Genomic DNA, 13,841 nt, shown 5'->3' on the forward strand with positions numbered 1-13,841 from the left:
TTCGCATACCCCTGAGTTTGAAATTTTTGCAAAGCAATGTCGAAAAAAAAATGTTGGGGCGAATCTAGTGGTCGCTTTTTTAAATTTTACGGTGACATCTACATTCGGTAGTAAATATTTCGAGATACCTCCTTCGTAAAAGTTTAATAATTTTTGACGAGCTTTATTTTACTGACAATAGAGTGGAACGTTAGGTACTGAGATCTGTTGGGTAAGTACTAGAACGGGGTACTTGAGGTTACTCAATTTTGGAACAAAAAAATTTCTTCTTGAGACAGAAATATCGATATAATATTTTAAGATATGACGAAAAATTTAAAAAGGTGACCCCTACGTTCGGCATTTTTTTTTTTGTTTCGAAATGACCTTGCAAAAATACAATATTTTTCTGGTACGGTCTAATGTACATAAGTATAGTCCCGTAAAAAAATGTGGTGCTTATTAACCTGGCCGCATTAGATGAATGGTTTGTGAATAACAAAAAGTTAAAGTTTTTAAGTGAAGTATTTGACTAAATAGTTGTTCCCAGTGGGCAAAATTAGAAAACGGAGGGCTCCTAAGAGCTTCTTTATGAACTTTTGAAGGCATAACCCCTTCTCCTTGTTGTTATTTTTTTGTTATATGGAAGGGCCACAGCTTTAGGGCCTACTGATTAAGCTTCTCTCGGAAAAAAATTTACACACAGTAATAGAAGACGCACTAATTTAACTTGTCTCCAGGCACACAGGCACAGATCGACTACGAATGTTTTTGTTTTTTTACTTGCATTACTCCGGGAAAACTTTCTCGGCGGCTTTCCAATGGCAGGGCTATTCAAAAAGATTCTTTCAAAGCTTTCAAAGAGAAGTTTTTATTGAAAGCGTTTTTTAGAGGCGCTTCTAATTTTCCCGATTAGGTTTAGATTCCAGATATGTTTACTTATGAGTTAGAATTCGGTTTCACGATTAAAGATTTTTTTTAGAAAAATCGGATCAGTAATAAAGAAAGATAAACTGCGTTTTATCGAAATTGAAAGTCCTTTTACCATTTTCGCCCACTAGCTTACCAAGCGTAGCAGTAAGCCAATCCCTGAGCAAAGGTACAGAGTACAGTAAATCTCAGGAAAATCTGAGCAAGTTTACTATTTTTCACCGTAGTTTATATGGATATCTACCACTCTTACTGATGCACGAAGATAATGAATTATTTCACTTACAACTTTAATTCAGTCTGCATTTTATTTTTTAACCTTTCTTAACTAATAAAATTTGCTTCGTTTGGAACAGGAACTTCACATCCATCCCAAGGCCAATAAATCGAACAAAAATGAAGTAGGCGCACCCATGCCTGGCACAGTGATCGATATTCGTGTAAAGGAGGGTGACACAGTCGAAAAGGGGCAACCTTTGGTGGTACTATCTGCCATGAAAATGGAGATGATTGTACAAGCACCTAAAGCAGGAGTGGTGAAGAAGCTGGAGATCATCAACGGCATGAAATTGGAAGGTGACGACTTGATCATGCATATCGAGTAAAAATCATCGCCTTCGGCCCAGCTAAGTTGAACTGCATACCCATATGCCTGCTCTCAAAACTACTGTTTAGACCAACAGTAAATTTATTGCTTTGTGATTTTGCGATGCGAACACAAACACATACAATAATAAATAAGCTTAAATACATATATGTACAATACAAAAATATGAGTGTGAAAAGCCCAAAACGTACCAATTAGTGATGATATTTGTAGTAAATTAAAGAAGGAAATTGTTATATACACACATGCATTCTTATATGTACATACATAGATATGAAAAAATGACAAACGAAGGTACTTATGTAAACTTATATACTTATGAATATTTATTGTGTATACATTTTAATTTACTAAATGCGCGGCCAAACCAAAGTCTCAGCGAATTAAAACTTGGCTGTTTGCAAATGCAAAAAATTATACTGTCAATTTAAATATAAAAATAATTACAAACATACTAGAACAAAACAAACTTAGAAAAAAAAAACATTTGACTCTTACATCTCCATTTACGAGTTTGAACTTTTGTACCTTCCTAGTGAATTTACATATATATATGCATATTGAGATGATTTTAATATTGTTATTGCTGATATTGAGGAACGAATGTACAAATTCCTTTGTCAGCTAAGAGCACACATCGCGACAATCGTTGTGTCCTTTTTTTAATAAGAAAGTTTCAATTTTTTCACGCACAAAAATTTCGAACCATATCGAGCCACTGTGCAGATATGTTAAACCGTAAATCTGTAGCCGTTTTTTGTGCTTGACAAAGTGTGCAGACAAAGGCAGTTGCGTTGAAAGCGCAGACAAAAATAAAAATAGCTACAAACCATTATTAAAAAAGGAAAAAACAATATATATTTTTGTAAGTTTCCTTTTTGTAATGGTTTCCTTACTTTTTTATATGCATACATAGTATGTGTTAAGTTTAGAATTACTGTAGTGAGCAACATATTTTTTATACAATTCTCTTGTTCATTTAGTAGATTTCTTNGTTATAATGGTTTCCTTACTTTTTTATATGCATACATAGTATGTGTTAAGTTTAGAATTACTGTAGTGAGCAACATATTTTTTATACAATTCTCTTGTTCATTTAGTAGATTTCTTTATATTGTTTTCGATATACATATTTTTTGTTAAGTTTCATTTAAAGCGAGTTAAATTATATAAATGATTATGCGAGAACAAAGAGTTTATTTAAATGTATAAAATATGTATGTATGTTGGCAAGATAATAAAGAAATGTTTAAAAATATAACTTCATCCTATTTTATTTGATATCTCGAAATGTGCGTTTGGAGAAAATAAGAGAAGCTCGCTCGCTCCCAAATTCTAAAAATTCGCTTTCCCACTTTTTTCAACTTCACTGTAAAATTGTACCAGGCAAACAGAAGCACAAAGAAGGTCGCTGCAGCCCCGCGCACACACACATCTATGTACACAACCGCGGGCACTGCACGTGATGCACAGGGTTGCCAGAGTTGGAAATTAAAAGCGGTATAATTTTTTCACTGCACATTGTGTAAACAGCAATCAGCTGATTGTCTCACATGGTAAATTAGCAGGCCGGTTAACCGCCGTTTGCTGAAAAAAAAATAAATAAAAAGCACCACCAAGAAATCAAAAATGTCACTTCTACAACCAATCCAATCTCGGTTAATTAACAAGAAATGGACAATATTTGCAAATGTTTTATTTTTTCATCATGTCGCTACTAGTAGTACTACAAAACTCAATCAAACAATAACGCCACATTAACCAGCTTCCAGACAACCCTAAATTCCATCGACAATATACTCGAGAAACATCAGCTCCTTGGTCAGCTCATTGACACGTTTGTGATGCCGCTGGAGGTATGGCGTCAGTACTTCTACCACATTACGCATACCAGGCACCCCGTGCTGTGTCGGCGCTGCTATGCAATCACTCAGCAAATAGTGCAACACCAGGTTGGCTATCTTGCAATGTCTCGAATTAGTTGTCCACGCCTTCGTGTGCTCCATAAGCGTCACACGCTGCTCCCCGTTCAACGTATTGATTATCTCATGCACGGGTTCAGTGTTGCGCCCACGCACATATTCACTTATAATGTTGTAGGTTGTTTTTGGTTTGCCTAGACGAAGTGCTAACATGAAGGCTTTTTTCATATTTTGCCGTTGTTGTAACAAAGACTGTAGCGTTTGTTCCTCTCGCATCAATTGTGCGCGTTTATCGATCTCCTCGTTCCGGCACTGTGTGGTAACATCTTGCCACTTTATTAATTTGGAGTCTGCACCACCACTGTAAAAACATTTACCGCTGCGCGCTGATACGGCCAAAGACCAAATACGATCGGTATGCGCATCCAGTGTTTGTACGCATTCGTTCGTTTTAATGCTCCATAACTTAAGTATACCATCGGTTGCGGCAGACACTATATATTTGCCGTAATCAATGAATTCTGCGCGCAGAATAGTGCATTCTTGCTCAAAACGTTTTATACAAGTTAGTGTGGATAGCGACCAAAGACGTAGTGTACAATCGCTGGATGAAGTTAGTACGACTTGATCAGCCGGTGAGAATCGCACGCACCAAACGCCTCGCGTATGTCCACGCAGCGTGCCAACTAAGGTGTTGGTCTCAGCACTCCATAATTTCGCAGTTTTGTCTTGCGATGCTGTAGCCAGAAGTTTGTTGTTGGGCGAAAAGCTGACACTATTCACCTCCTTGTCATGCGACAGTGCCGAGTACTTTAAATTGAAGGAGTGTGCTGCATCTTTGTTTTTTTTCAGATGCCATACTTTTAGACTGCCGTCTTGCGAAACTGAAGCGAAGAATGCCGCAGTGTTGCAGCCGAACACGAGACAGCCAATAGTGGAAGTGTGACTGCTGTTGTTGCGAGCAATACACGAAAGTGTAAAGTTATTTGGATTCACTCTCCATAATAAAATACTAAGGTCTTTTCCGGCAGAAAGTAGCAAATTAGTGCCACCAGCCGCGGCTAGTGTCATTACGGTGTCGTTGTGTCCGCTAACAATTTTGCAATTCATATTCGCTTCCGTGTCATATATCTTAATATTTTTACTATTTGAAGCTACAGCTAAGAAGCGGTCATTCTCGCCCAGAAAGCAAATATCAAGAATTTCATCATTAAACCCGATCAATTGCTTTGTACATTCCAGTGTTTTGGTCTCCACACTTTCAGCAGTTGCTTTATATATCAAAATATTTTGTTCCACCGTAACCACAGCCAATTGCTTAGTGTGTTTACAATATAGTAGTTGTCGAAGCTCTTGGCTTGCGTCCTCACTCAAAGTGATTAATTTAGCTGTTTTACAATCAACCAACTTTAAGGCTCCGGATGCACAAGCTACGACCACATCAAATGCCCCTTTGTTGACAAGATTTTCATTCAAACAAACTACGCCTTCAAGTTCTTCATACATCGGTATAACTTTGTGCTGGGATGCATCGGCTAACCGCCATACAATTAAGACTTTGTCTCGACTTACCGAAGCTACAAAATCATAACCACCATCATTTCCACCGCCTATAAATGTGATAGCTGTGACCTGGGAAAGGTGTCCACGCATTTGTCGCAAAAGTCGCTTCTCTGCATAGTTCCAACAATATATTGCATTATCTGCGCCTGCTGCATACACTTCCGTGCGCGTAGGATCTGGATGGAATGCTAAAACTAGTGCTGGGCCGGAAAATTCACGCAAAGCGCAAACACACGTGCTATGTACATAATCCCATATGCGTAAAGAAGAATCAGCACCACTAGAGCAAATGATCTTACCACAATTGCTGAAATGAATTTTAACTATCGGTCCTCGGTGCTGAGATTTCCATAATTTCACGACTTTACCAGTATCGATAGACCATAGACGCAGTAATCCACTGCGGTGAGCTGTTACAAGTAAAGTGTTATCCGGTGCAAGCGCAAAACAAGGAATTTCGTCTTCTAATTGTTCATCATCCGATCGTGGTGCTCTGTCTGCCGATAAGCCAGTTTCTCCTGCTTCAACATTAGTGCCGTATGAACGCACAAGTTGGCCCGTGGAGACATTCACTGCACATACTTCGGTATGATTCGAACAATAAAAAATTTGGCCATCATTGGACCAAGCGACATCACCACCATTATAGAAATTGTTGAACTTGGCATCAACAGCATAACTGGGCGATGAAGTAAAAGTGGAAATAAAGATTAGTTGGAGATTTATAAATGTTTCTGCTGTATTACCTCTTCTCACACAAACCAGACATGATATAATTGTGGCATTAACAATTTTTAAATATGTGAATTAAATTGATAATATCCTCGTGCAATACTCCCGGTGTTTACGTTTTTCGCTTTTCTCTTTGCACCAAAAACGTGCGCGTCACAGAAGTACCCATATGATTAAAAACTAAATAGTAGGGCGTACACAGTTAGCGAAATCCCATATACCGCCTGGAAAATATATAGAAATATCCAGTCACAACGTAGAAATATCCTGTCAAAATGTTATTAAAATAAACTCAAAAATTGGCAAAATACGCATTGAATTAAATGAATTCCGATGTTTATATAGCATTTTAATATTTTAAAGAATTTTGTCTACCCAACCGACGTTAGCTGTTCATTGGTATAAATATTAAGATTTTTTTATTACAATCGATAGTTCGTAGATATTCTTTACTGTCCGTCCATTTTTATCGTTTGTTCGTTATCCATACAGTAATAATTGATTTTTAAATGTTCACTTTACGTAGTTCCTCTATCTAGCACCTAAAACAAATTTTTCTGATACTACGTTTATACGCACGTATTATTTGCAAATAACAATTTGCAAAAAGGTAAAATTTGCGTTTAAACGCTGAGTTAATTTTTTATTTGCAAATAAATAAATCACGCAAATAAGTATTGATAGTCGAGAACGATAGAATACAAGATTGCGCATTCCCGCAGAATGACATTTGTGGCAACGGGTAAACAAAGAATATGGCGAAGAACAATGAGTTGACAGTTGTGAATTTGCAGCGAGAAAACGTGTTTTCTTCTCGATTCAACAATTTCTCAAGCCATCTTTGAATATAGCAAATTAAGCACTACGTTAACAAAAAATACACAACCACTCTTGAAATGTGTTCAAAAGAATAGGTCTTATTAATTAACTATTTAGAATTTTTGTGTTTGTATTGCAGGTGCCGAAAAAGTGATAATATCTTGTCGCAGCGCATGTTTTCCTGCAGAAAGTGGTCGATGCTTGCTTACCTCCGATTTTAATATGTAATTTGTGGTATTTCAACGTTTTCAACTTAACATGTCGTGTTTAAAAGTGGTCCGTAAAGTGCTTCATGCATATTACGCTGGTGTCTAAATTGTATGGCTTATCCTGCCGACAGAACTCTACCCACTTTCTGGCCAAGGCGTCGTCGCGGGGTCAAATAAACGCATAAATTCAACAAGCAATTTCTTTTTCTTGTCCGCGCACTTACTCACCACGACGATCAGAAGGCAAGTGCACTTGTTTTTTGTCAAGCAAAACGCGAGACGGTTGATAAAAATATTTGATCGTCTCCATGGCGCTTAACATTAAAAAAAAGGAAGTAGTTACAGGAAAAGTGGTTTTTCGCGTTCCAGGTGACTTTTATTTTTTCTTTCTTGCTCCTCTCTTTCAAGAGAGTAATTTTGTTATTTGACAGTTTTAGGCTATCTGCACACTTGTCGTCCAATCATAGTTGCGTTATCGTCTCGCCCTGAAATATTGAGCCGAGCCATGAACCAAAAATACAAGATCACCTAATCAAAGAAGCAAGAAAAAAGTATATTTCTGAGTGTTTTTGACATCTGCCTAAGAATGAAAACAAACAAAGAAAACGAAAAAGGCGCGGTGATTGAGTGCGATTAAATTGGTATTTATTATAAAATATACAAAGTGAAACTTGATGACAATTAGCAAAAAAAGTTCATAAAATATGGTTTTCATGATTGAAAGTGTTTTACAATCGCATATCATTACCACGGGTCGATTTTTCAATGCCAACGTTCTGGCCACAAACGTGCACCCACTTTTCACGCAAATTTACGCCTTTTGGCAAACCAAACATACGCACAAACTTGTTCCGATCACACAGCACTTTATTTTATATCATAAATATGTAATAAACCAAAATTTATAATTAAAATCGCTGCAGAAAACACATTCAATCGCTACGAAGAGGTAGAAGACGGTGTAAACAAAACCGAAAAACGTCAAAAACGCTACGAAAACTTTTTTCTGAAAATCGATTACAAATACAACGATGGCTGATTAGGTGATCTGTAGTCGTTGGTTCATGGAGCCGAGCAAATGCATTTCAAAGGAGATCTGCACACTTGTCGTTATCGGCTAGTTATCGGCAAATCGTAGAAGATGCAGAAACGGATAAGTACGGCACTGTTGTTTGCTAATCGTTGTGCACGCATTGTTTGTTTACATTTTATGGGGGAAAATTAGTGAAAAAGTTAATATTTGCATTAAAATTGTATAAAAATTAGTATTTTTTTGCATAAAATCTGTGGAAATTATTAAAAAGTGGATAATTGCATTAAAATTTAATAAATATGAGCGTTTTAACTATAAAATATGAAGAAATTGTATTAAGTCTCTGTGTGCATACACAAAACACATTCCAGGAAAAGAAAAGAAGAGATATTACTGGAAAATTACGTCTAGAAATGTTGCAGCACAGTCTATATTTAAAAAATTGCAGGTTTTTGTAAATATTTCGCGAAAATATCAACCAAAAAAAACAGAAAATACCTGCTCCAAGTGAATTTTTAGACGCCAAATGAATTGAAATATCACGACCAAGTGTGCAGAAGTGTAATCGTCATGTAATCGTTGCTTCATGACGATAACTATGACTCAACTATGATTGGACGACCAATGAGCAGAAAGCCTTACAGGTTTTTACACGAAGTTATCTGGAACGCAACTAATTATTATTGCAATCGGTGGTTCGTCGATTGTTCTTAATTTTTCGTCTATTTTTAACGTTTGTTCCACAGCCAAGCATTTAAAATAAATTTACAATTCCAGCATTTAGCACCTCAGGTGTAAGAATTTCATTATTTTGATTTGTTAAATGTGATAAATCGTTTGTTCGTCGTTATTGCAATCGATAGTTCACGGATTGTTCTTTACTGTTCGTTCATTTTTAACGTTTGTTCGTTAGCCACACAGTAATAATTAGTTTTTACTTTTCGTTAAACGAACAACGTTTGTATAAAGAATACCACTTAAGGTGGTGGTTTCCAGCTTATTGCGAATTTTTGTTTTGTTCAGTTTTATTTGATCTGTGCATTTATCCTCGCTATCGGATGATGATAATGATAATTCTAAAAAGTTGGTTATAGAAAAGTTTATTTAAATTTAGAAACCAAAATGACTTACCTTACTTACCAACCAACAAAAACCACTGCATACAGTGGGTGCAGTTCAATGTTCCCGCTGCCCTACTTTCACATGTGCAACAGTAAATCTTCGTTGTTTACTTCTTACAACAAAGATGGCGTCGATGCAATCGCAATAGCTAGAAAATAACTTTTTCTTTCTTTCCTTCTCGCGTGATTTTGTGTCTTTCGTTCATGAGCATGCATAATGTCCCATATCCATCAGTAGCACTGCTTTTCCACGTTCAGTTCGTAATAGCGTAAAACTAACCTAAAATATTTTAATATTTTTATTTGTTCCAGGCTATTAATAAAATTAAGAATAAAAAAATCTTCCAATCACCATTTTTCATGCTGGCACAGAACCTTATTTAAAAAAAAAAAAAAACTATTAAACACTTTTCTAATATAAAATTTCGATAAATTTCAACAAATGTTTATCAACAAATTTAATGGGCTACCATTTTTTTTTTTAATTCTGATTAAATAGTTTGAGTCCCTATTTGTTTTCCTACCACTGCATATGCATGATTCAATACATATGCATGAACGAACGACACAAGATCACGCAAAATGAAGAGAGTGAGAAAACTCGATTTTTTGCCCGTTTCTTTAAGCAGTGCCAGCATTGCTGATTTACATTTTGGGACCCTGAAAGCCCGTGCACATAGAACTTTGGCGTTGCGTTGGCGTTGGCGTCGCTTCAACAGCTGACTTCGAATATATGAATTCAAATGCAGCTGTCCACATAGCCAAAATTCGACAACGCTCACGCCGCACAGTGTCACGGCAGTGGCCAAAAATGATATATGTGAACATTCAAATTTCCAAAAGTTTTTTTCTTTATTAACAAATAAACACTTAAATTAGATGAAATCTAAAATTTTTCCTGGATATGTGAACTAGTATTTTTTTTTATAGTAGTTCAATTGTGATAGTTGTTAACCATGTAGTATCATCATTGAAATCTGGAATTTTACATAGTTTTCAAACGCTGTTATTTCAAATACTTAATGTAACTGTCGGTAAAAATTGTAATAGATTGTCAAATTTAAGTGCCAATTAATATGGCACGCTCGTTTTGTTGACAAATATTGATCATATGGAAAGAACAGTTAGCTTAAAGATATGTCTAAATCAAAGTGACCTGTTGAAAGCGAACCGCTTGTTTAGAAGACAATAAAAAAAACACATCAAAACACTTCTCCAATATTTTGATATTTAGTGCGAAAAAGTGTGTATTTAAATATATATAAATCTCAACTGCGATGGTATGCGATTTTATTTTTTATGAATATTTTTCAGTGTCTACCCCATTGAAGATACGCGATATTTTCAACAAATGGTTAGAAATGAAGCAATGTAAAAAGAGCCTTANTTTGTGTGTATTTAAATATATATAAATCTCAACTGCGATGGTATGCGATTTAATTTTTTATGAATATTTTTCAGTGTCTACCCCATTGAAGATACGCGATATTTTCAACAAATGGTTAGAAATGAAGCAATGTAAAAAGAGCCTTATCGTTTATGAAATAAACAAATTTGTGGAAAATCATTTGCGTAGATCATTACACTGCACAGAGGAAACAAAAATCAAGTTTACGATTTTGAAATTTAGCACTAATTGGGAAAAGTATGGACGGAAAAAATACTTATTTGAAAAACACTGTAATAACTGGCTGGATAGTGAAATATTCTATGGGGATTCTATTTGTGTTGTAAGTAAATCAGTTCTTGGCGTCAATCAAAGATAAAATAGGTCTGTTATTTTTTTAGGAACCAAGTTCAAGCTTTGTTAGAGGTCGGCCAAGTGTGTCTTTCGAAGAAGCATCACATCGAACTAAGCGAAGACGTGTTGATGAACTTGTTGTGTCAACCTCTGCTGAAGCTCTTTGTGTTTTTGTTTGTTACATCTTTCGTACCATTACGTATAGTGGAAGGCAAAAATGAAAAAATTGTGTGGCAAAACAGCAAACACTCTTCTCAAAGGCTATGTAGACCTCTGAAAATATTATTTGCTAAAGAAAATTCTAGACTTATAATGGAAGTAAAAGACAACATACAGCGTGAAATAGAAAATTTAACTGCATACGTCTATAATAATGATAAAAAGAAAATTAACGTTCAGTATCGCTTAAAATTAACTATGATCGACGGGGCTGTGTTAAATGCTATACATGGGCATAAGAGTTGTGCGACTTGTGTTCTGTGTGGAGCTAAACCTACACAAATGAATACCGAATTAGTTCTTGAAAGAAAAGTCAAGGAAAGTTGCTACGAATATGGTATATCGACCTTACATGCATGGATAAAATTTTTTGAATGCATTATTCACATTGCATATAAACTACCTATTAAGTCTTGGCGTATAGTGGATGAAAAAAATAAGCAGGTAGTGATGGAAAACAAAAAGAGGATTCAAGATTAATTCAAGAATGAAATTGGGCTTAGTATTGATATGGTTAAAACAGGATATGGCACATCGAATGATGGAAACACGGCCAGACGCTTCTTTTCAAATATTGAACAAGCGGCTCCGATAACAGGTGTTGATAAAACTTTAATAAACAACTTTTCTGTTATTTTAAGAACATTTTCCAGCGGACTGCACATAAATGTTACAAACTTTGAAAAGCTATTAAAAGAAACATTTATTTTATATAATAAGCTATATCCCTGGTACTACATGCCTGTTACTGTGCACAAAGTTTTAGTTCACGGTATTAATTACATCAAGTATTCAAATATACCAATTGGAATGTTATCGGAGGAGGCCATAGAGTCCTGTCACAAAGTAATTCGAAATAATAGACTGAGGCATACAAGAAAGACGAGTAGAGTTGACTCCAATAGGGATCTAATACATTACCTAATTCTGCAGTCAGAGCCAGATATTTCGATGAACAGTAAAAAAAAAATTTTAAGAAGATATGATCTAAATGAAATAAAAGATTTTGTTTTTGTGGAAGATGAAAGCATCATATCTGAGGATGATTTCTGCGATAACATTGAAGATATTGGCGATGATAATAGTAAATAAGAAATATTCTTTGCTTGTCTAAAACTAAAAATAAAGTTTATGTTTAAGCTAATTACATGAAATTATTCGAATTTTTTACTTCAGGATATATGGGAGGTGGGCGTGTCCTTTGAGATAATTCCATATAATTAAACACAGTTATCAGTTATATATCAGAGACAAATCGAGCCAAATTTGGTTCAATTCCAACAACAATTTTGGAAAATATAAGTTTTTTTCATTTCAGGATATATGGGAGGTGGGCGTGTCCTTGGGCTGATTTTCTCAAAACTTAGTTTTTTTCTTAGTCTACTTACGTTAACTATCTGTACCAATTTTCATTTACCTACTATAACTCCTTCTATTTTTGGCCAACGCTTATGTATATGAAGTCGCGACACTGTGCACCGACACAAAGCTCGTCAGCTGTTGCAAATAAATAAAATTATGTGAAATACTTTTCCTTTTTACCCAAGTGCGGCCAAGAAATATTGGCCCGTAGTCATAGTCAAAATAAAGTCGACTTTAAAGTTAGTTGCAGCTTTTTGACATAATTTTCAATGGGATATCTGTCAAAAAAGCTGCAACTAACTTTAAAGTCGACTTTATTTTGACTATGACTACGGGCCATTGTTTTTAATGCAATTATTGATATGAAATATTAATTTATCTGTCGTTAGTATGTTAATTTAGTGGCCCAAGCATTCGCTGCCAAGCGTTCATTGTAACAAGCACACTTTTAACGTGCGTTCTGTCAAACCAACGCCAATGCCAAAGCCAACGCGAAAGTTCTATGTGGACCGGCCTTGATAATTCCATCCCTTCATAATTGAGTAACGAACAGGAAAATTAAGGTAGACTGACGGAAATTACAGTTATCATGCATGCTATTAAGAAGAGATCCTCGTGTAATGTTCCCTGAATTCTCTTTGAATGCATGCCTCCTTTTGTAGAACGTTTCAGTTCTCTTGACATTTTGCGTTTTCGAGCCAAAATTTTCTATTAAAAACTAGCTAAATAACTTTTACATACGCATTTCCTGTTGGGAAATAATATCTGTGAAATTTAAACTTGAAATATTTTATTTATTTTAGTACCCCCTTTAAGGCACACAAAATGAAGTGGTTAAATATTAGTAAAAATTAGTAAACATCGATGTTTTGATTTGAAATCGGATTCATAAAAACATCGACGAACATCGATGCTTGAAGCCACGACCATCGCTATTGCTCGATACATCGATGTCTTTTAACATCACTATCTTTATCTTTTTAGGTCGGTGTTATGCAGAAATTTTGTTTGGCAAACTGCGTGCAATTGTTGTTGCAGCAAACTCGGAGAGAGCGAGTTTGGCGACTCTCACAGCAAACTAATTTTGTTTGGTCAAACTGCAGCAAATTCGGTGTTGTCATATACAAAAATTTTAAATTTTGCGCGTATGTACATCTGAAATTCTCATTTCGTGTTGGCAATAGCCAAGAAAACCATAATGAACGTGCAACCCTGTGCCAAACTCGACATAACCACCTCCGAGCAAACTAAGCAGCCGCCATTTAATTTGGCAAACAAAAGTTTGTCTGCATAACACCGACCTTACATATTAGGTTTGTATAGTAACTTCTCCAGTAAAACATTGCAGCGAGAGCGTAAAAGCAAAATAGAGCGTAAAATTGAGAAGAAGAGAAAACTAGCAGAAAAAGTTAATGAACACAAAACTAGCAAAAACTTGCAAGTGAACAGTCGTTGCACTGTTTTGACATTCTGCTGTAAACATTTTACTATTTATAAATCAGTCTTAAACTCTGCTTTACACACAAGCACTTACACAGTCACAATATTTTGATGTAAACTCCTTTTACTTTTGTTTGTGCTAAACCAATTCAACAAATGGCGGC

The 13,841-nt window shown here is 35.6% G+C and overlaps 2 protein-coding genes across 10 annotated transcripts in view; one reads left to right on the plus strand and one right to left on the minus strand.

The window, feature by feature from the left end:
• PCB (Pyruvate carboxylase) overlaps positions 1-2,323 on the plus strand; it is a 42,300-nt gene extending 39,977 nt beyond the window's left edge. For all 8 annotated transcript variants that reach the window (XM_017612849.1, XM_017612857.1, XM_017612850.1 and 5 more), the window contains one exon: positions 1,266-2,323. In XM_017612849.1, the coding sequence (XP_017468338.1) occupies positions 1,266-1,514 (249 nt within the window). In that variant the 3' untranslated portion in view covers positions 1,515-2,323. The remainder of the gene's footprint in view (positions 1-1,265) is intronic.
• Positions 2,324-2,513: 190 nt separating this feature from the next.
• On the minus strand, positions 2,514-9,166 carry LOC108360531 (transducin beta-like protein 3). 2 transcript variants are annotated; one of them, XM_017612858.1, is made up of 3 exons: positions 8,926-9,166; positions 5,748-5,957; positions 2,514-5,680 (listed from the first exon to the last, which is right to left on the minus strand). In XM_017612858.1, the coding sequence occupies exons 2-3, from the start codon at positions 5,768-5,770 to the stop codon at positions 3,295-3,297; spliced, it is 2,409 nt and encodes an 802-aa protein (XP_017468347.1). In that variant the 5' UTR covers positions 5,771-5,957; positions 8,926-9,166; the 3' UTR covers positions 2,514-3,294. The 2 variants fall into 2 exon arrangements, with proteins under 2 accessions (XP_017468347.1, XP_017468348.1); XM_017612859.1 differs by lacking the exons at positions 5,748-5,957; positions 8,926-9,166 and having other exon boundaries at positions 2,514-5,308; positions 5,370-5,484.
• Positions 9,167-13,841: the final 4,675 nt, after the last annotated feature.

This window comes from Rhagoletis zephyria, unplaced genomic scaffold, assembly GCF_001687245.7.
Source record: "Rhagoletis zephyria isolate East Lansing unplaced genomic scaffold, Rhagoletis_zephyria_1.1 Rzeph_scaffold_00584, whole genome shotgun sequence".
Classification (NCBI taxonomy): Eukaryota; Metazoa; Arthropoda; class Insecta; order Diptera; family Tephritidae; genus Rhagoletis; species Rhagoletis zephyria.